At 45.3% G+C, this 20,733-nt stretch overlaps 2 protein-coding genes and 2 long non-coding RNA genes across 11 annotated transcripts; 1 reads left to right on the plus strand and 3 right to left on the minus strand.

The window, feature by feature from the left end:
• Window positions 1-1,063: 1,063 nt before the first annotated feature.
• LOC144066223 (uncharacterized) lies at window positions 1,064-4,686 on the minus strand. Of its 5 annotated transcripts, none has more exons than XR_013297408.1 (7): window positions 4,306-4,686; window positions 3,447-3,885; window positions 2,489-2,556; window positions 2,324-2,391; window positions 2,168-2,235; window positions 1,411-1,463; window positions 1,064-1,314 (listed from the first exon to the last, which is right to left on the minus strand). It is a non-coding gene; the product is annotated as an uncharacterized LOC144066223 (long non-coding RNA). The 5 variants fall into 5 exon arrangements; XR_013297407.1 differs by having other exon boundaries at window positions 4,088-4,686; XR_013297406.1 differs by having other exon boundaries at window positions 3,447-3,596; window positions 3,662-4,686.
• A 4,157-nt stretch (window positions 4,687-8,843) lies between these two features.
• On the minus strand, window positions 8,844-10,781 carry LOC144065807 (uncharacterized). The gene is made up of 4 exons (XR_013297300.1): window positions 10,537-10,781; window positions 10,364-10,429; window positions 10,213-10,266; window positions 8,844-9,803 (listed from the first exon to the last, which is right to left on the minus strand). It is a non-coding gene; the product is annotated as an uncharacterized LOC144065807 (long non-coding RNA).
• Window positions 10,782-11,920: 1,139 nt separating this feature from the next.
• On the plus strand, window positions 11,921-15,212 carry frmd7 (FERM domain containing 7). 2 transcript variants are annotated; one of them, XM_077588930.1, is made up of 12 exons: window positions 11,921-12,168; window positions 12,271-12,375; window positions 12,451-12,493; window positions 12,988-13,066; window positions 13,143-13,240; window positions 13,303-13,417; window positions 13,476-13,623; window positions 13,694-13,789; window positions 13,879-14,045; window positions 14,148-14,210; window positions 14,293-14,347; window positions 14,421-15,212. In XM_077588930.1, the coding sequence occupies exons 1-12, from the start codon at window positions 12,058-12,060 to the stop codon at window positions 15,099-15,101; spliced, it is 1,761 nt and encodes a 586-aa protein (XP_077445056.1). In that variant the 5' UTR covers window positions 11,921-12,057; the 3' UTR covers window positions 15,102-15,212. The 2 variants fall into 2 exon arrangements, with proteins under 2 accessions (XP_077445056.1, XP_077445055.1); XM_077588929.1 differs by having other exon boundaries at window positions 12,271-12,493.
• Window positions 15,213-15,645: 433 nt separating this feature from the next.
• On the minus strand, window positions 15,646-20,092 carry LOC144065806 (serine/threonine-protein kinase 26-like). 3 transcript variants are annotated; one of them, XM_077588932.1, is made up of 12 exons: window positions 19,939-20,092; window positions 19,511-19,617; window positions 18,351-18,419; window positions 18,106-18,267; window positions 17,992-18,048; window positions 17,140-17,248; window positions 16,899-17,056; window positions 16,633-16,818; window positions 16,417-16,559; window positions 16,170-16,347; window positions 15,982-16,109; window positions 15,646-15,876 (listed from the first exon to the last, which is right to left on the minus strand). In XM_077588932.1, the coding sequence occupies exons 2-12, from the start codon at window positions 19,529-19,531 to the stop codon at window positions 15,861-15,863; spliced, it is 1,227 nt and encodes a 408-aa protein (XP_077445058.1). In that variant the 5' UTR covers window positions 19,532-19,617; window positions 19,939-20,092; the 3' UTR covers window positions 15,646-15,860. The 3 variants fall into 3 exon arrangements, with proteins under 3 accessions (XP_077445058.1, XP_077445059.1, XP_077445057.1); XM_077588933.1 differs by lacking the exon at window positions 19,939-20,092 and adding an exon at window positions 19,701-19,756; XM_077588931.1 differs by lacking the exon at window positions 19,939-20,092 and having other exon boundaries at window positions 19,511-19,782.
• Between the last annotated feature and the right edge of the window lie 641 nt (window positions 20,093-20,733).

Raw genomic sequence — 20,733 nt, forward strand, 5'->3', positions numbered from 1 at the left:
ACACCTACTCTCTGAAGTTGAGAGCTGTTAGTGGATTTGACCCCACTCGTCAGTTTCTGACCACACCTACTCTCTGAAGTTGAGAGCTGTTAGTGGATTTGACCCCACTTGTCAGTTTCTGACCACACCTACTCTCTGAAGTTGAGAGCTGTTAGTGGATTTGACCCCACTTGTCAGTTTCTGACCACACCTACTCTCTGAAGTTGAGAGCTGTTAGTGGATTTGACCCCACTTGTCAGTTTCTGACCACACCTACTCTCTGAAGTTGAGAGCTGTTAGTGGATTTGACCCCACTTGTCAGTTTCTGACCACACCTACTCTCTGAAGTTGAGAGCTGTTAGTGGATTTGACCCCACTTGTCAGTTTCTGACCACACCTACTCTCTTAAGTTGAGAGCTGTTAGTGGATTTGACCCCACTTATGTCATTTACTCTCTTATTTTGAGAGCTGTGAGTGGATTCGAACCCACTCCTGATTTGAACTTCACCATCTCAAGTTCTGAGCAATGTCTTTGCCACTGGACCACAGTGACTTCTGAAATGAAGCGTTTGGAAGTTATATTTATCCTTTTCATTACCTCGGTAAAGAATTTGAGAATTGCAAAGAGTGGAATTGAACTCACTCCTGATTTGAACTTGAGTCCACCTGAAGTTCTGACCCATTGTCTTTGCCACTGGACCACAGTGACTTCTGAAATGAAGTGTTTGGAAGTTATATTTATCCTTTTCATTACCTCGGTAAACAATTTGAGAATTGCAAAGAGTGGAATTGAACTCACTCCTGATTTGAACTTGAGTGCACCTGAAGTTCTGACCCATTGTCTTTGCCACTGGACCACAGTGACTTCTGAAATGAAGTGATTGGAAGTTATATTTATCCTTTTCATTACCTCGGTAAACAATTTGAGAATTGCAAAGAGTGGAATTGAACTCACTCCTGATTTGAACTTGAGTCCACCTGAAGTTCTGACCCATTGTCTTTGCCACTGGACCACAGTGCCTTCTGAAATGAAGTGATTGGAAGTTATATTTATCCTTTTCATTACCCCGGTAAAATATTTGAGAATTGCAAAGAGTGGAATTGAACTCACTCCTGACTTGAACCTGTTCCCACCTCAAGTTCTGACCCATTGTCTTTGCCAATGGGCCACAGTGACTTCTGAAATGAAGTAATTGGAAGTTATATTTATGCTTTTCAGTACCTCAATAAACAGTTTGAGAATTGGAAAGAGTGGAAGTGAACTCACTCTTGATTTGAACCTGTTCCCACCTCAAGTTCTGACCCAATGTGTTTGCCACTGGACCACAGCAACAACTAGAAGGAGAAGAATCAGAAGTCAGATTTATTCTCTTCATTACCTCAACTCCATTGGTAGACAAGATGAGCACTCTGTGCTGGATTGGAACTCACTCCTGATTTGAACTTGTTTTTCCACCAAAGATTCAGATACAGCATTTTTGGACCTATGATGATCACAAGAAGAAATTATCAAAAGTCATATTTGTCCTCTTCGTTACCTCAACTCCATTGGTAAACAAGATGAGTGCTCTCAGTGCTGAATTGGAGCTCACTCCTGACTTAAAACCTGTTCCCAATTCACATTGTGAACCAATGTCTTTGCCACTGGACCACAGCAACAACTGAAAGACACTTTTTGGAATTTATATTTATCCTCTCCATTACCTCACTAACATTGGAAAATGATTTTTAAGATGTAAGTGCTGAATTTGAACTCATTCCTGATTTGAACCTGTTCCCACTTCAGGTTCTGACCCAATGTTTTTGCCACTGGACAAAGAAAAAAGCCTTACGATATTATGTTGTTTTTTTAAGAAAAAAAAGCCTTACTATACTATGTCGTTTTTTAAAAAAAAAAGCCTTACTATACTATGTCGTTTTTTAAGAAAAAAAGCCTTACTATACTATGTCGTTTTTTTTTTTTTTAAAAGAAAAAAGCCTTACTATACTCTTACTTTTTTAACACCAGTTCCAATCAGTAGTGGGGTCAAATCCACTGACAGCTCTCAAGATAAGAGAGTAGGTGTGAACTTGGCATAAATTCCAATCAGGAGTGGGTTCAAATCCACTAATAATTGGAAGTTATATTTATCCTTTTCATTACCTCGATAAACAATTTGAGAATTGTAAAGAGAGGAATCAAACTCACTCCTGATTTGAACTTGTGTCCACCTCAAGTTCTGACCCCATGTCTTTGCCACTGGACCACAGCAACAACTGAAAGAAAATGATTGGAAGTTATATTTATCCTTTTCAGTACCTCAATAAACAGTTTGAGAATTGGAAAGAGTGGAAGTGAACTCACTCTTGATTTGAACCTGTTCCCACCTCAAGTTCTGACCCCATGTCTTTGCCACTGGACCACAGCAACAACTGAAAGAAAATGATTAGAAGTTATATTTCTCCTCTTCATTACCTCAATACCATCGGGAAACAATTTGAGAATTGCAAGGAGTAGATTTGTACTCACTTCTGATTAGAAATTGTGTCCACCTCAGATCCTGACCCAATGTCTTTGCCACTGGACCACAGTGATTTCTAGAATGATATGATTGGAAGTTATATTTATCCGTTTCTTTACCTCAATAAACATTATGAGAATTGCAATCCCCAATGGTGTGACATCATGGAGCGAACCAACATTTGACTTGAAGATTTTGCCAACACTGGTTGTGAGCAGTGATGCTGTCACTAGACCATGGAAATAATTTATGTTTGACTAATGTGTAACATTCAAGATGTACTTTACACTATTTTGTTTTATGGATTTTACTATTCTGCAATTTGATACAAAAATCGAGTTTTAGCACAGTTAAAAAAAAGTTCTGGAATCACAATGTTGAAGATTACCATTAAGTTGACCATTTCCATTAAGTTGAGCATTTTCATTAAGTTGAGCATTTGGTTTACCATTACCTCTAACTTTAGCATTTGGTTCATTATTTTCATTTTATTTAACATTACCATTCCTCTGCATTTAATTTACCATTTCCATTTATCGCTATTTAGTTAACCATTACAATTCAGTTTAGCATTTATTTTACCATTTCAATTATTTTTACTTTTAATATACCATTCCTATTTAGTTTAGCATTTCCATTTCATTTGGCATTTGATTTTCCATTACAAATACATTTTGCATTATGTTCACCATTTCAATTAAGTTTACCATTACACATATTATTTTGTTTACCATTACAATTATGTTTAGCATTTTATTTACCATTTCCATTTAGTTTGGCATTATCATTAGCTTCAGGATTAAATTTATCATTTCCATTAAGTTCACCATTACCATTAGGTTCACCATTTCTATTTAATTTAGCATTAAATTTGGCATTATCATTAAGTTGGCCTTTCCATTCATTTTACCACTTCCATTAACAGTTACACTAAAACCGCTATTAGTAATTCTAACCACCACCAACCTTAGCCACTACAGACAGACACCACCCCACGTTTTATTCCGGCGAATGTAGAGCCACCTAGTCGACATGGCTCAGACATGGAACACTTCTGACGGAGAGCTCAATTGTTGGACATCTGTGCCAAAGTTCCATCATTAATCTTCACCCCGTCTGTTGCAATGAATGGCAGTGGGTGATTTGGTTACTTTTAAGGCATACTACAGTTACTATAGTACCATTACACTTGTTACATTCTCTGAAATTCAACTTCATCTGTGAACCCACAGCTCTCCAAGATTCTCCTTCAAGTCCACACACCACTCCATGTTTCTGAAACAGTGAGGCAGGGGAGTTAAACAGAAGCACTGACAAATATAGCATCGGCTACAAACTGCTGCGTAGTTAAGTATTTCCCAGGAACTCTTCTCATCGTGCCATCAAAACATTCACAATTCTTGTCCTGGGGAAAAAGAAAAATAGTAGTCTGCATTTAACCATTTATCCATTATTATTCAAAATGTCTATTTTTTTGCAGTCATGTACAAGTTTATTTTGTAACACCATGTAAATATTTCAATCATGCATTGCCATTGGCCATAAAACACAATGGTAAGAAAACAAATGAATGATTTTCAACAGAGGTATCCAACAATTGTGCACACCATCGATGACACACCGCATCCGACTCATGTCCACCGGGAGGTTGCTAGCCAAAAATCAGAATGGATGGAGATCAGATCCGGAACACCCTCGATGGCAAGCCCAATTGTCAAACAGCTGTATCAGGGATTATTTGTTCGTCTGTTACTGTCAATGGCAACAGACGATTTGAAGACTTAAAAAGGCATGCTACAACTATAATGCAAGCATTTCACTTAACTTGATAACTTCTTCAGCATGGCCTCGTCAAAGTCTTGCGTCAGGGACAAGTGAGGGAGCAAGATGTTTGCATGCACATTCAGAAACACTGACACAAATGCAGGGGAGTTAAACAAATATGCAGTCAAACATGGCATCAGCTACAAACCACTGCATGCTAAACTATTTCCCCAGGAACTCTTCTCCTCGTGTCATCACAACATTCACAATTCTTGTCCTGGGAAAAAAGAAAAATCTAGCCTTCATTTTGCATATTAAAAATTTCTTTATTTTTTGCAGACATGTACAAGTACATTTCATAACAACACCATGATTATATTTCAATCTTTCATTGCCATTGGCCATAAAAGACAAGGGTAAGAAAACAAATGAATGATTCTCAACAGAGGTATCCAACAATAGTGCACGCCATCGATGACACACCACATCCGACTCATGTCCACCGGGAGGTTGCTAGCCAAATTTCAGAATGGACGCAAGTCAGACATGGAACGCCCTCGATGACAACCCCAATTGTTGGACAGCCCTATCAAGGTTTGTTGCTTCATCATCTTCACCTTGTCTGTTCCAGTCAATGGCAATAAATGATTTAAATATTTTCACAGCATGTTCAGCTACAAAAAAAATCCACGTGTTAATAAAATTGGAGCAATTGTACTTAACTTGATCACATCTCATCTGGGGACCATCAAGGCTGTCCACAAAAATAACTCACTCCCCACAATTTTCTCAAGTCTTGTCCTGGAAAAACAGCTGAGATTTAGCCATGAGTCCACTTGTATTCATATCATCCATCTCTTACCCTGTCCACAAATGTCCTCTTCTTGTCACTTTCTCACAACCTTCACAATTCTTGTCCTGGGGGAAATAAATAAAAAATAAATAACACTTAGTCATGAGTCCACTCATTCAAATGGTCTTTATTTTTTGCAGTCATATGTACATTTCATAACAATGCCATGACAATATTCCAATCATCCATTGCTATTTATCCATAAAAGACAAAAATAAATGAATGATCTTAGAGGCATCCAACAATAGTGCACGCCATCGACGACACTCCACATCCGACCCATGTCCACCGGGAGGTTGCTAGCCAAAATTCAGACTGGACACAGATCAGACCTGGTTCTCCCTCGATGGCAAGCCCAATTATCAAACAGCTCTATCAAGGATCATTCATTAATCTTTTACAGTCAATAGCAACAGACGATTTGAAGACTTAAAAAGGCATGCTACAATCATAATGCAGGCATTTCACTTAACTTGATTACGTCTTCAGCCTCGTCAAAGTCTTGCGTCAGGGACAAGCTAAGTGAGGGAGTAAGATGTTTGCATGCACATTAAGGGCGTCTCTTACCCAATTGGCAAACAGAACTTCCGGTTTTGATGCCATTTCAGCCAACTCATTCGCTTTTTGCTCACAAGCCACCACTGTCCATGAATGTCCTTTGAGTCCACACGCCACGACACTCCATTTTTCTGAAACACTGACACAAATGCACTAAACAAAAACTGCATCAAACATGGCGTCGGCTACAAACCACTGCATGCTAAACTATTTCCCCAGGAACTCTTCTCGTCGCTGTCTCGCAATCATCAGTTTTGGTCCTGAAATACAAATTGTCTTTATTTTTCCCCAAGTCATGTTTAAAGTAGATTTCACAACAATGCCATCAGAGTATTCCAATGATCCACCACCAGACCAACAAACGAGGAAGAAGACGAATGGACAATTCCCGACAGAGTGCTCCAACAATTGGGCTCGCCACATTCAGCGCTCCAGGTCCAAGACCCGTCGACTCTGAATTTAGGCTAGCAACCTCCCGGTCGACGAGAGTCGGACATAGACCACCGTTGACGGCTAGCCCAATTGTTGTACGTCTGTCAGAGATCGTTCATTCATCTTCATCCCGTCAACTGTTGCTGTCAATGGCAATGGATGATTGGAATACTTTTAGGGCATGTTACAACTACAATGGAAGCATTTCACTTAACTTGATAATGTCTTCTCTGGGGCTCATCTGGGTCGTCCTTGCTGAACCAGCTTAGTGAGGAAGCCACCACTGTCCAAGTGTGTCTTTGAACTCCCCTCTATTTTTCTGAAACACTGACACAGATGCAGGAGGGTTAAACAAAAGTCCCAATAAACATTGCGTCGGCTACAAACCACTTCTTCTAAACTATTTTCCAGGAACTAGTCTAGTCACTGCCTCGCAATCTTCACATTTCTTGTCCTGGAAAAACATTCATTAGGCTACGAGTCCACACATTCAAATTGCCTTTATTATTTTTTACCCCAGTCATTTTTATGTAGATTTTGCAACAATGCCATCAAAGTATTTCAATCGTCCACTACCATTGACTGCAACAAACGAGGGGAAGAAGACGAATGGACCATTCCCGACAGAGGACTCCAACAATTGGGGTCACCGTGTACAGTCCTCCACGTCCTAGTCCCGTCGACTCTGAATTTAGGCTAGCAACCTCCTGGTCGACGAGAGTCGGACATAGACCACCGTTGACGGCTAGCCCAATTGTTGTACGTCTGTCAGAGATCATTCATCCGTCTTCATCCCTTCATCTGTTGCGGTCAATGATTTGAATACTTTTAAGGCATGCTACACCTACAATGGAAGCATTTCACTTAACTTGATAACGTCTTCTCTGGGTCTCATCAGGGTCGTCCGTGCTGAACCATCTTAGTGAGGAAGCCACCACTCTGCATGTGTGTTGTTGAACTCCCCTCTATTTTTCTGAAACACTGACAGATGCAGGAGAGTTAAACATAAGTGCCAATAAACATTTCGTCGGCTACAAACCACTTCTAAACTATTTTCCAGGAACTCGTCTCATCACTGCCTCGCAATCTTCATAAGTCTTGTCCTGGAAAAACATTCATTAGGCTACAAGTCCACTCATTCAAATTGGCTTTATTATTTTTATGTAGATTTCGCAACAATGCCATCAAAGTACTCCAATCGTCCACTACCATTGACTGCAACAAACGAGGGGAAGAAGACGAATGGACCATTCCCGACAGAGGACTCCAACAATTGGGGTCGCCGCATTCAGCGCTCCACGTCCAAGCCCCGTCGACTCTGAATTTAGGCTAGCAACCTCCCGGTCGACGCGAGTCGGACATAGACCACCGTTAACGGCTAGCCCAAATGTTGTACGTCTGTCGGAGATCGTTCATTCATCTTCATCCCGTCAACTGTTGCTGTCAATGGCAATGGATGATTGGAATACTTTTAGGGCATGTTACAACTACAATGGAAGCATTTCACTTAACTTGATAATGTCTTCTCTGGGGCTCATCAGGAGTCATCATCCATGCTGAACCAGCTTAGTGAGGAAGCCACCACTGTCCAAGTGTGTCGTTGAACTCCCCTCTATTTTTCTGAAACACTGACAGATGCAGGAGGGTTAAACAAAAGTGCCAATAAACATTGCGTCGGCTACAAACCACTGCGTGCTAAACTATATTCCAGGAACTCTTCTCGTCACTGCCTCGCAATCTTCACATTTCTTGTCCTGGAGAAACATTCATTAGGCTACGAGTCCACACATTAAATTAGCCTTTATTATTTTTTACCCCAGTCATTTTTATGTAGATTTCGCAACAATGCCATCAAAGTATTTCAATCGTCCACTATCATTGACTGCAACAAACGAGGGGAAGAAAAAAATGGACCATTCCCGACAGAGGACTCCAAGAATTGGGGTCACCGCGTACAGCCCTCCACGTCCTAGTCCCGTCGACTCTGAATTTAGGCTAGCAACCTCCCAGTCGACGCGAGTAGGACATAGACCACCGTTGACGGCTAGCCCAATTGTTGTACGTCTGTCAGAGATCATTCATCCATCTTCATTCCTTAAACTGTTGCCGTCAATGGCAATGGATGATTGGAATACTTTTAGGGCATGCTACAACTACAATGGAAGCATTTCACTTAACTTGATAACTTCTTCTCTGGGGCTCATCAGGGTCATCCATGCTGAACCAGCTTAGTGAGGAAGCCACCACTGTCCATGAATGTTCTTCAAGTCCACATGCCACTCCATTTTTCTGAAACACTGACACATGCAGGGGAGTTAAACAAAAACTGCATCAAACATGGCATCAGCTACAAACCACTGCGTTCTTAACTATTTCCCCAGGAACTCTTCTCGTCGCTGTCTCGCAATTGTCACAGTTTTGTCCTGAAAAACAAATTCTTTATTTTTCCCCAAGTCATGTTTAAAGTAGATTTCACAACAATGCCATCAGAGTATTCCAATCTTCCACCGCCATTGACTGTAACAAACGAGGGGACGAGGACGAATGGATAATTCCCAACAGAGTGCTCCAACAATTGGGGTCGCCGCATTCAGCGCTCCAGGTCCAAGTCCCGTCGACTCCGAATTTAGGCTAGCAACCTCCCGGTCGACGAGAGTCGGACATAGACCACCGTTGACGGCTAGCCCAATTGTTGTAAGTCTGTCAGATATCGTTCATCCATCTTCATCCCTTCATCTGTTGCCGTCAATGGCAATGGATGATTGGAATACTTTTAGGGCATGCTACAACTACAATGGAAGCATTTCACTTAACTTGATAACGTCTTCTCTGGGGCTCATCAGGGTCGTCCGTGCTGAACCAGCTTAGTGAGGAAGCCATCACTGTCCAAGTGTGTCGTTGAACTCCCCTCTATTTTTCTGAAACACCGACAGATGCAGGAGGGTTAAACAAAAGTGCCGATAAACATTGCGGCGGCTACAAACCACTGCGTGCTAAACTATATTCCAGGAACTCTTCTCGTCACTGCCTCGCAATCTTCACATTTCTTGTCCTGGAAAAATATTCATTAGGCTACGAGTCCACACGTTCAAATTGCCTTTATTATTTTTTACCCCAGTCATTTTTATGTAGATTTAGCAACAATGTCATCAAAGTATTCCAATCGTCCACTACCATTGACTGCAACAAACGAGGGGAAGAAGACGAATGGACAATTCCCGACAGTGCTTCAACAATTGGGGTCGCCGCATTCAGCGCTCCACGTCCAAGTCCCGTCGACTCTGAATTTAGGCTAGCAACCTCCCAGTCGACGCGAGTAGGACATGGAGCACCGTTGACAGCTAGCCCAATTGTTGCATGTCTGTCAGAAATCGTTCATCCTTCTTCATCCCTTCATCTGTTGCGGTCAATGGTAATGGATGATTGGAATACTTTTAGGGCATGGTAGAACTACAATGGAAGCATTTCACTTAACTTGATAACTTCTCTGGGCTCATCAAGGGTCGCCCGTGATGAACCAGCTTAGTTAGGAAGCCACCGCTGTCCATGAATGTTCTTCAAGTCCACATGCCACTCCATTTTTCTGAAACACTGACACAGATACAGGAGAGTTAAACAAATGTGCCGATTAACATTGCGTCGGCTACAAACCACTTCTTCTAAACTTTTCCAGGAACTAGTCTGGTCACTGCCTCGCAATCTTCACAAGTCTTGTCCTGGAAAAACATTCATTAGGCTACAAGTCCACTCATTCAAATTGCCTTTATTATTTTTATGTAGATTTCGCAACAATGCCATCAAAGTATTTCAATCGTCCACTACCATTGACTGCAACAGACGAGGGGAAGAAGACGAATGGACCATTCCCGACAGTGGGCTCAAACGATTGGGGTCGCCATGTTTAGCACTCCACGTCCTAGTCCCGTCGACTCTGAATTTAGGCTAGCAACCTCCCAGTCAACGCGAGTAGGACAGACCACCGTTGACGGCTCGCCCAATTGTTGTACGCCTCGGTCAGATATCATTCATCAGTCTTCATCCCTTCAACTGTTGCCGTCAATGGCAATGGATGATTGGAATACTTTTAGGGCATGCTACACCTACAATGGAAGCATTTCACCTAACTTGATAACTTCTTCAGCATGGCCTCGTCAAAGTCTTCCGTCGGGGACAAGTTAACTGAGGGCGCAAGACGTTGAAATTTAAGATAGTACCTCATTACCTTTATGCCAGGTGGTCCAACAAGTGCATTTTGAATTGGAAAACTGAAGTTTACCAACTCTGAATGGAAACTAACGAGATGCGGTGGGCGGAAACGCACACCTGCGCCAAACGAATTTGCCTAGAAACACGCGAAAAACAAACTTAATAAAGAATAAAGTAAACAAAGTTTAGAGTCCAAGTAGACATTTCGAGAAACATGCGGTAAAAAATGATGGCATTTCTTACCTTCCCAATGACTTTAGTCGACGAAGCCACTCAAGCAAAGTCTGAAAAACAATTTAAAGGCAGTTCACGTATTCAAAGAAAAACTCCTTACTTGTGGACTTGAGACGCCGAAAAAGCAACAAATCAGTTGAAGTTGTTGGTCAAACAATGCTCGTGACATTGACAAGCCAAATGAGCACGCCAAACAATTTAAACCTTCTCTCCCTTTTCCGGTTCATATGACGTACCTGCGCTATTTAATGACGTCACAACACACGCACCTGTCAGCAATCATTAATGTGCACGGTTTACTCGGACAAAAGCATAAACAGATTAAGATAAGATAAAATTCGACCACGCATAGTAAGGCTTTTTACTTTAAAACAAAAAAAAGATAAATAACGGTGTTACTTCCTTCAAATGAATTCATTACTCGACTAAAGACAATAGCTCTTTATATTGTAAAAAGCATTTGGATGCTAATTTCATTACATGGATGAAATCGTCCACAAGACGACAGTTTTTTAAGATACAATTATATCTCGATCATAATAAAAACATTGCATTGAAAAAAAGCTGTATAATACGTATAGTATAATTCATTGCTGCGTGCAGTTACTCAAAACTACCACAGGAGGGCATCCTTCTTACATATAATATTCCTGTAAAATTTACAGGAATATTATATGTAAAATTACTGCCCTCCTGTGGTAGTTACATTAGAGTCTAACGTAATTGGATAGGTAGGTCAGATATTGCTTCAATTTCTGGGCTCCCAGTGGAATTTTTACATATAATATTTCTGTAAATAAAAGAATAACAAGACTAGATTGAAGCAAGTGGTTGAATGCTAATTGATTACTGAATGCAATTCAACGTAATTGCCACTAGACTGAAGCACTGTAAAGTAGCTGATGTCTTAAGAAAACAACTTAGTGTAATGGATCAAAACAACAGGATGGCAGGATTTTAACATAACATATTTCATAAATATTAGAATAGCACTACTTTAAATTAATTGTGGTTTGAATGTTAATGCCTTACTGTAGCAATGCATCCAAATTTCCACAAGGTTTCTTCATAGTCTTCTCACGACTTTCCTTTTGTAAAGAAGACCTAGAGTACTTTGTACCTTTTGTTAGCTGTTTTTTAAGACAAAGCACAAGATAATTAATGCAGATAATTGACCGGAGTTGCGGTCCAGCCCTTCTTTTCCGTCGGGGCCAATATTTTGAATGTTGGTATCCACCGTAACCATATCTTGCTTCGGCTCAGGCATCTACTAACAAGTAGGGAAAAACAAAAGGTAAAATAGATACAGACATGTCCGGAATAAAGACTAACAGTGCACACAGTGCATGCTGGAGGCTAAGCACGCTTTCTTGCTCTACTAGCCTACTTTACTTGAAGGCAGGACACTGGCCTAAAAGCGTCCAGCCACCGTGAAATGCCTATTATTCCTACAATAAGCTGAAAGAAGCCAGGCCAGCAGTCCCCGCGCTCAGCCTCATTTATTTATTCGCCGATTCATCTTGACGGGAGATGGACGAGAAGCCGGCTCGCACGCGGACGCGCGCCAAGGTCTGCAACCAGAGCAAATTTACACTGAGGGTTGTTTTCCTAGATGATGCCGAACGCACTTTTGAAGTGGAGGTAAGTCCACTTGGTCTTTATTTTCATCCCTCGAGTCCAATTGTATCTGTAGTGTGCTCGTACTTAAAGACGGACGCTCGGTTCTGTTCTGTTGCACCCAAGCGGAATGTTTTGGGCGTGGACTTCTTCAGCAAAGTTTGCGGTCACCTCAAACTGCTGGAAAAGGAATACTTTGGCCTGGAGTACCGACACTCTTGCGGCAATTATGTGAGGCTCGCTGGGCTCGTCGGCACGGCCTCCGACACGGGACGGATCAAACGCCACTTTTTGTTTGCTCGGCAGGTGTGGTTGGAGCTGCTGAAGCCGCTGGCGAAGCAGATACAATGTAAGCCCAGCGCCAACGTGGGAGCAAGGACTTTGGGGCTTCAAAATTGGGGGACATAACCAATGTTCCCTCTAATTTTTTGTTTGTCTGGGCAGAAAGACAACCTCCCTGAGCACACTGAGTACCAGTGTGAGCAACATCATCATTGCTCGCTATGGGGACACACCATTATCACACCTGCCATAAGCAGGTGCATGTCTACTACACATAACTGATTTAGTAATAATAAAATGTAATGATTAATATCTATGAATGGGGCGGCCTGGCGGATGAGTGGTTCGCGCGTCGGCCTCACAGCTAAAAAATAAAATAAAAAAAATTGGGATTTTATTTTGTGCGCTCCATATGATTTGCTGTGCGCAGAGAAGACGAGACTAGTGCGCAATTGCGCACGCGCGCAGCTTAGAGGGAACATTGGACATAACCGTTGCACTGCTCTCCTGTCAAATGACAGCCAGAGTTGAGGTTTCATTCTTTCTCTTCTCTTCTCTTAGACACGGACGATCTGTTCTTCAGGTTCATGGTTAAATTCTTCCCCCCGGACCCCGGTCAACTGAAAAGAGGCCTCACTCGGTATCTCGCTCGCTTCGCGCTTTCTATAATTGACTCGGCGACACTGGCGCCGCAACCGCTGACCACCCCTGCCCAGGTACTTTTTCGCTTTACAGATCAAGCAGGACCTTTCCAACGGCAGCCTGACCTGCAATGACAACAGCGCCGCCTTGCTGGTCTCTCACATCTTGCAGTGTAAGGACCTGCAAAGCGTCCCGCCGGCCTCCGATTGGAGCTTGACCGTGTCCCTCTTGTAGCAGAGCTCGGGGACTACAACGAGGAGATGGCCGGTCGGCACCTGGGGGCCAAGCGCTACGTCCCCAACCAGGGATACTTGGACCACAAGATCCTGCGATTGCACAAGAAGCACAGGTGGCGCCGAACTTTGGCGACTTTTGGACAACTTGGGCAAAAAACAATGTCCCCGCAGGGGCTCTTCTCCGGCCGAGTCCGACGCCCGCCTCCTGGAGTTAGCCAGGAAGCTGGACATGTACGGCATCCGGCCGCAGTCGGCCAGCGACGGCGAGGGCGCGCGCATCAACCTAGCCGTCACGCACTCGGGCGTGCTGGTTTTCCAGGTAGCGCCGGCCGCAGGGCGGTCCGCTGGTGGCGCTCCGCTTTTTCCCCTGCAACTGTGTTCGCTTTCAGGGCAACACCAAGATCAACGCCTTCAACTGGGCCAAGATCCGCAAACTGAGCTTCAAGCGCAAGCATTTCCTCATCAAGCTGCACGCCGCCGTGGGCGTGAGCGTCTCCCTCGCCTCCCCGCCCTCTCGCTCGCTACTTTTGGGCACGCGTTTTGACGCGGCGCCTTCCTTCCTTCCTTCTCGCAGCCGTCCCGCAAGGACACGCTGGAGTTCCGCATGGCCACTCGGGACGCGTGCAAGGCCTTCTGGAAAACTTGCGTGGAATACCACGCCTTCTTCCGGCTGGACGAGGAGCCGCGGGCGCCGCCACGCAAGGCGCTGCTCTCGTCCAAAGGCTCCAGCTTTCGATACAGGTGATTGCGTCCTTCCCGTTCGTTTGAGCCAAGATGGCCTACCTTTACCGTGACCGGACGATTCGCCGAAAGACGTTTGGCGCTGTTTTGCATTGCGGGCAGCGGGCGGACGCAGAAGCAGCTTTTGGAATGTTTGGAAGCGACCGAGAAGAAGCCGTTTGACAGGTGGTCTTCCCAGAAGCGACCAAACGCCACCGTAGCATCCTAGCGACTGTGAAAATGCAAACTTTTTCTCTCACCCGTTCAGCGTTTCCCGTCCGTGCCGATCTTCTCCCGATCTCCTCACCGATGTCTCCAAACAGGTAGGCGCCTCCAACAAAAAAATAAAAGAGAAAGCCGTCAATGGCGGTGACGCATTCCGCTTTTACCGAGCAGCGCGAAGACGACTCACCTGGTGCCTCGCCGCACCAGAGCCGGCCGTACGGCGGACCCGGGTGCGGCAGCCTGGCCCGGGTCACGCCCCTCTGGCGACCGCCGTCGGAGGATGCCAGGGAACGAACGGCGGTCCGCCGCCCGCGTCGCCGGCCCGACCGGCGGCCGGACGGCGAGCAGCGGCTGGTCCTGCTGTACCCCAACGAACCGGGCCGGCGATACCGGCCGGCGCTGCCTTCCTTCCCGTACTCGTGGGACTGCGCCGCCTCTCTAGATTGTTTGCCGCCAGCGAGGAGTCGGGCCGGTGGGCCGCCTTTCTACGGGACGGGCCGCCCGGAGGTGGGCCACTACAGCGACGACTGCAACTTCCTGCCGGGGCTCCCTCGGCGAGCCGACGTGAAATTTTCCATCCCGGCGTGCGACTTCCGGCCCCTGGGCTACTATCCCCACTTAACGCTAACGCGGCCGTCGCGTCCCTCGCGGCCCACCTACCTCCCGCTCGCCCCCGAAGGCCACGCGGGAAACTACAGCGACTCCGAGCCCGAAGCCTTCCACCCGTATTACGGGCCGCCTCCCTTCCGGGCCCGGATGAGGTTCTCCTCCGGGAGCCTCCAGCTGCAGGAGGAGGACGAGGAGAAAGACAAGACGCAAGAAAGCAAAATGGCGACAGAGGTCACGCTGTAGAAAATAGCGTGTGGTCATTTTGACATAGTGGCTTTTTTGCATTTTGACATTCGCTTGTTTTTAGCATGAATTTATATTTGGACGCCTAGTGTTGTTAATGGGAGCCGACGAGTGCCCAATTATGACTAAAACTAAAATATGAATTGACTGGTGTTTTTTTTTTAAATTATGAATTCAACAAAAACTAACAAATACTAATAGAGAAATGGTATATATACACTTCCTAGCTAGCTATATTAGCAATGCTAACTATATTCTTTGCCCCATTGTTCCGTCCCTCTGTAGCGCCCCCTGCTAGCAGATGCCCGTCATAACTAACCCTCCCCAATAGAAGACACCTTTCTGAATGCAGCTTAAATATTTATTTATAAAGCTCTACGTCCCGCTAAAGAGAAACTTACAAAAAAAAACGGTGCATATTACCCACTGAGTAAACATGACTGCATCCCTTATACGATATCAAAACAACAATATATACACTAAGCAACATTTCTAGGACTTTGCGTTTAAACGGTCGTCATTTCCCGATGGCCTCGTCGCTCTGTTGAGGAAAAAGTCTCGCCAAGTGTTTGACATGGCAGCAGTCAGATTGGCACGGAATGGCGACTTGACCATATTGCCCTCCGCAAAGCCATTAAAAATAATAAAGCGCTCGTGCTAGATCCCGACCGGGGAAGCACTCCGGCCAATCGTATACGCGTGTGGAGACATTGCACAGCAGATCTCCACTGGGTCAACGCGTCCCCCACCCGTCTGTCCTCAGTTGGCGTTGAACCTGAGGGCGGCATCAAGACACGCCTCAAAAGATAGCCGATGCGCGCTTTTTCGCCCTTCATTTCCTAAAGTGTCTCTTAAGAGAGAGTGAAAGAAAAGGACCGACCTGGCGATGATGCGCGTCACCATCCGATCTGCGATTCCCGGGCAAACGTCCTCGGCCAATCGGATGTTCCGTTCCAGCTCCTCGACGGCCAGTCGCTTCTCCGGGCGCTCCTTGTGCTGCTGCTTCAACTGCGGGACGAGAGCAAAGCGCGTCCGTCTCCGGAGGCCACTCGTCGAGGAGACACCCACCTCGGCTAAGACGGGCGAGATGACGGCGGCCAGGCTGTAGGAGGCGTCGGCGGCGGCGCCGGCCGAGGCGGCGTCGCCCGGTTGCCCGTTGAGGTGCGGCCGCGCGTTGGGCTTCCGCTTGCGGACCGTGGTGAAGCTCCACTCGGGGGACTCGCCGTCCGTCTTGTCGCTGGACTCGCTGCGGAGGCACCATGGATTTTCGTGGGCGACTTTTGGGCGGGCGAGGGAAAGGCGAGCGAGAACCCACCCGTCGGAGTCGTCGGGGCTGCTGTCGCTGTGGCCTTGCTCGCGCCACCTGCGGTAGCGGTCGATCAGCTCGCTGAGATAGGACGTCTTTTTGCAGTGCTTGACGATGAACTTGTGCTTCAGCAACTCCTTGGCGGTGGGACGCTGACGTGGGGGAGGACGGACGCTTCAGTGGGGCGGGCGGCACGAGGGAGGACCGGGCGAGCGGGGCTCTTACAAAGATGGGGTCCTTGTTGAGGCAGGCTTCGGTGAACTCCTTGAAGCTCTTGGAGAATTCGCCAGTCAGCGTGGGTGGCGGCGACTTGGGGATGAGGAACAGCACCCTCATGGGATGCATGTCCGAATTGGGTGGCTCGCCCTTGGCCAGCTCGATGGCGGTGATGCCCAGTGACCAAATGTCCGCCTGGTGGTAAAAAAGCAAAGTTCTTCCCCATTGGATCTGGGCTAGGCTAGGCTAGGCGAAAGGGTCCACCCGGGCCTTACCTTGAAATCGTACGCGGACTGCTGGATGACTTCGGGCGCCATCCAGAACGGCGTGCCCACGAAGGTCTCCCGCTTGATCTGCGTGTCGGTCAGCTGACCGGCCACCCCGAAGTCGGCCAGCTTCACCTGGCCGTGCTCGGACAGGAGCACGTTGGCGGCTGAGGACGACGGGCGGGGCCACGTGAGCAATAGCCTCGCACAGTCTTGTCTTTTTATTTTTTTAATTTTTTTATTCTCCAACCTTTGATGTCTCTGTGGATCTTCTTCTCAGAGTGCAGGTAGTCCAGACCCTTCAGGATCTCCTTCAACATGGTGGCGATTTGGGACTCATCGAACGGCCCCGCGTGGAGCTAAAATCCGAGGCCACTCTCGTCAATGCGTGTGTGGTCGATTGGTCGCCGGTCTTTTGGTCGCCCCAACCGTGACAACGGGCGACCAAAAGACCGGCGACCAAAAGACCGACGGCCAAAAGACCGAGGACAAAACAAGGTAAAACAACACGGTCTATCTACGCATCAATAAAAACCAACAATGGCCATGAGCAGTTTCACTGAGCCGACGTGTGAGTGTAGAACAGGGATGGCCAAACCGGTCCTCGAGGGCCGCTGTGGGTGCAGGTTTTTGTTCCAACCGATCCAGCACAGACATTTTGACCAATGAGATTTCTGAAGAAAACAAGAAGCACCTGACTGCAATCCACTGATTGCACTTGTAGGACACCCGATTGGTGAAAAGGTGTCATCTTGATGGGTTGGAATGAAAACCCGCACCCACTGCGGCCCTTTGTGGAATAGTTTGGACACCCCTGGTGTAGAAGACTTTGTATGTACATGCGTTGTCCCTTTAAGAAGCGACGTCAGTCAGGGTCTTAACAAGTTCTCCAACAAAAAACTATAAAAGTCCAGGAAATTTGGAGCTTTTCTTTATCTTTAGCCTAATAATTACTAGGGCATTAAGTATGACTAAATTGTCATTCACAGTTTGTATTTAGGGAATTTGAGCAACGATTTAAATGGTAATTATCAATAACCTTCCGGGCGACCAAAAGACCGGCGACCAATTGACCGTGCACCCATGTCGGAAAGTCACTCACCAAGTCGAGCGCCGACCCTCCGCCCAGGTACTCCATGATGATCCACAGTTTGCTCCCCTGAAAGACACGTCGGTCAGGATGCGGCCCAGCGGGTCAAAGGTCAGACGGGCTCACCTTGAGGTACGAGCCAAAGTACTTGGTGATGTACGGGCTGTCGCACTGGCTCAGGACGGTGATCTCCTGCTGGATGTCCTCGATTTCATCCTCGGCCTCCTCCAGGTCGATGATCTTGATGGCCACCACGCCGAGCGAGCGGTTGTCGATGCCTTTGAAAACCTGACGGAGATAAACAAAGTGATTGGACGTCCCTATCTTCACCAGTGGGAGTGGCAAAAATAAGTCATTTAAAAAGAACCCACCTCGCCAAAGGAACCTTTGCCGATGCGCTCCAGTTTGGTGAATAATTCTTCCGGATCGATCTGGGAACTCTGACGGAGAAAGGCACGTCCCGATAAATTCCACACACATTTTCAGGAAAGACTTGAAAATAATACACCGCTACGAGCCGAGCGTCAAAGTCAAAGAGACTCTGCGGCCACGCTTGACTTTTCCGCGCGACTAAAAAAAGGAAGTGTGACGACAGGCAAACGGCCGTGCCACTCCCTGCCGCCACGACCGCACGCTGTTCTTGCGTCGGATGAAGGCAGCCTTTCATTCATGGCGTATTCAGACCAAAAAATATTTATAGTCTGGATACATCTGGAATAGTCTAAGCGGACCAACCACTCCAAATAAAAACTCTATTTTGCTCACTCTCAAACGGCGAAATGACTTCTGGCGTGCTCGTTTGACACGATTAGAATTAAAATAGTGGTTAGAATATGTGAAAGTTAAACATCAACAAGGGCATCAGCATGCAGCTGTCAATCATTGTTCCTTTTCAAAACAGCATGTGTGGGTGCGCAATCCGAGCACACCCAGGCAGGTTACACAGGTCGACACACCTGAGACGCTCATGCAAAAAGTCAACCGGGTTTGTCCAAACGATGGCCCTCGGCTCACTTTCTCTTATAATTAAAAAAAATATATCATTGAATTTGGTCCACGCAAAAAGCTTAAATACAGCCAAAATGTTGCAGTTTCAATTTTCACCACTAGACGGAGCAAATACCGTAACAACAACAGTGTAGAATTGTAGGATTTGTTTTTTATGTAAAAAAATAACGTGATAAAGTTACACCTGTTAATTTTTGCTGCCACTGAACATTAACCTTCTGTTACGCAAAGTTTAAGTCATGTAAACAAAGATTTAAAACTCGTTTTGTTTGTTTATTGGAAATATTATTTCGTAGTTGGATCATTAGCACTTAATTGATTCACAGCCGTGTTAAGGGCAGACATACGTCATCACATCAAATTAAAAACATTTCGAACGGCGTTATTCTTTATTGTATCGAATTCTGACGACTCGAGGCTTTTCTTGTTAAATAAATAAGGTGTAACGTTGTTAAACAAGGCCACCGCGACTCTTGATAAACTGGTTTAGCGTTAGCCTCGATGCACCTTAATGCTTGCTTACCTGCATGCCGGGGACCTCCATGGTGACTTTTTCCTAAAGCGAAGACGCCCTCCTCCTCCTCCAGGTCGCCTTTTGCCCTTGGGTAGTCACTCGCGAGCTCCAAGCAGCTTAAAACAAAGCAAAAATAATGACTAAACGTCAGCAAAAAGCGTGAAAAACGAGCGAGTGAGACGAAGGCGAAGCGTCCCACGGGAGAAAGTTGAGCAAACAAACTGAAGAGACAGACGCCTGTTGCTCGGTGGGCGGAAGGAGGAGTGAAAAACTAAACCAGTTATTATGACGATGAAAAATATATAATTTTTTTTTTTTAAATACGGACATTAAAAAGCGTCTGTACTATTTTACATGTTATTGTCATGTCATTAATAAGCTTTTTTTGTGGCCCACGAACGAGAGGAAATGGAACATGGATGACCTTGGCTGCTTACCTCAATACGTCAGCAGCACCGCCATATTGCAGGGGGCAGGTTCACCTGAAAGACAGACAATACATGTAATTTTAATGTTATGATTATGTCCTTTAACAAACAAATTAAACCACGACACCATGCTGCGTTTAAAGGTCACATAATATACAAAAAAATGTCAACTATATGCTACACTATATGCTAATTTAAGTACGACCAAGACTCGTTTTGGACATACCCCATGTAAACATAGGTCAAAAATGTCTTATATCATGCAAATGACTTAGAAATAACAGGGAAATGATTGTTCAACAAAATAACTTGCTTTTATTAGATATATTAAAAAAACATGTTTTTTAAGTGGCTGATATTACAACTAGCATTTTTTAATGGCACACAAACACATGGTGCCTCGTGACATCAAGCCGACCCCTGAGTTTTTCGCTCTTATCACAACAGAAAAACAATGTACAGTGTAAGAAAGGTGAATAACATATTACATGTCTGTCTTTCAATGACACTTTATTTCAAAGAACTCTCACTTCAAAAAGGCAAAAATTGGATAGAAAAATTTGACTGGGGACACAAAAGTCAAAAGGAATGTTGGAATACGTATTTTCCTACCTTGCTTCCATTCATCAATAACTGTAACATTAAGCAGATTTTTTCAATCCATCAGCCGCGACTTCAAATCAAAGAGCGAGTCGGAGGCATAAAAGAAAGTGATCGGGACATCCCTAGTATCGTTAATTCCCTTTTATAAAATCAGGAACTGACAGGAATTGAGTGTACTAAAATAAAACTTTGCACCTTCTG

This window comes from Stigmatopora argus, chromosome 20 (assembly GCF_051989625.1).
Source record: "Stigmatopora argus isolate UIUO_Sarg chromosome 20, RoL_Sarg_1.0, whole genome shotgun sequence".
Lineage (NCBI taxonomy): Eukaryota > Metazoa > Chordata > Actinopteri > Syngnathiformes > Syngnathidae > Stigmatopora > Stigmatopora argus.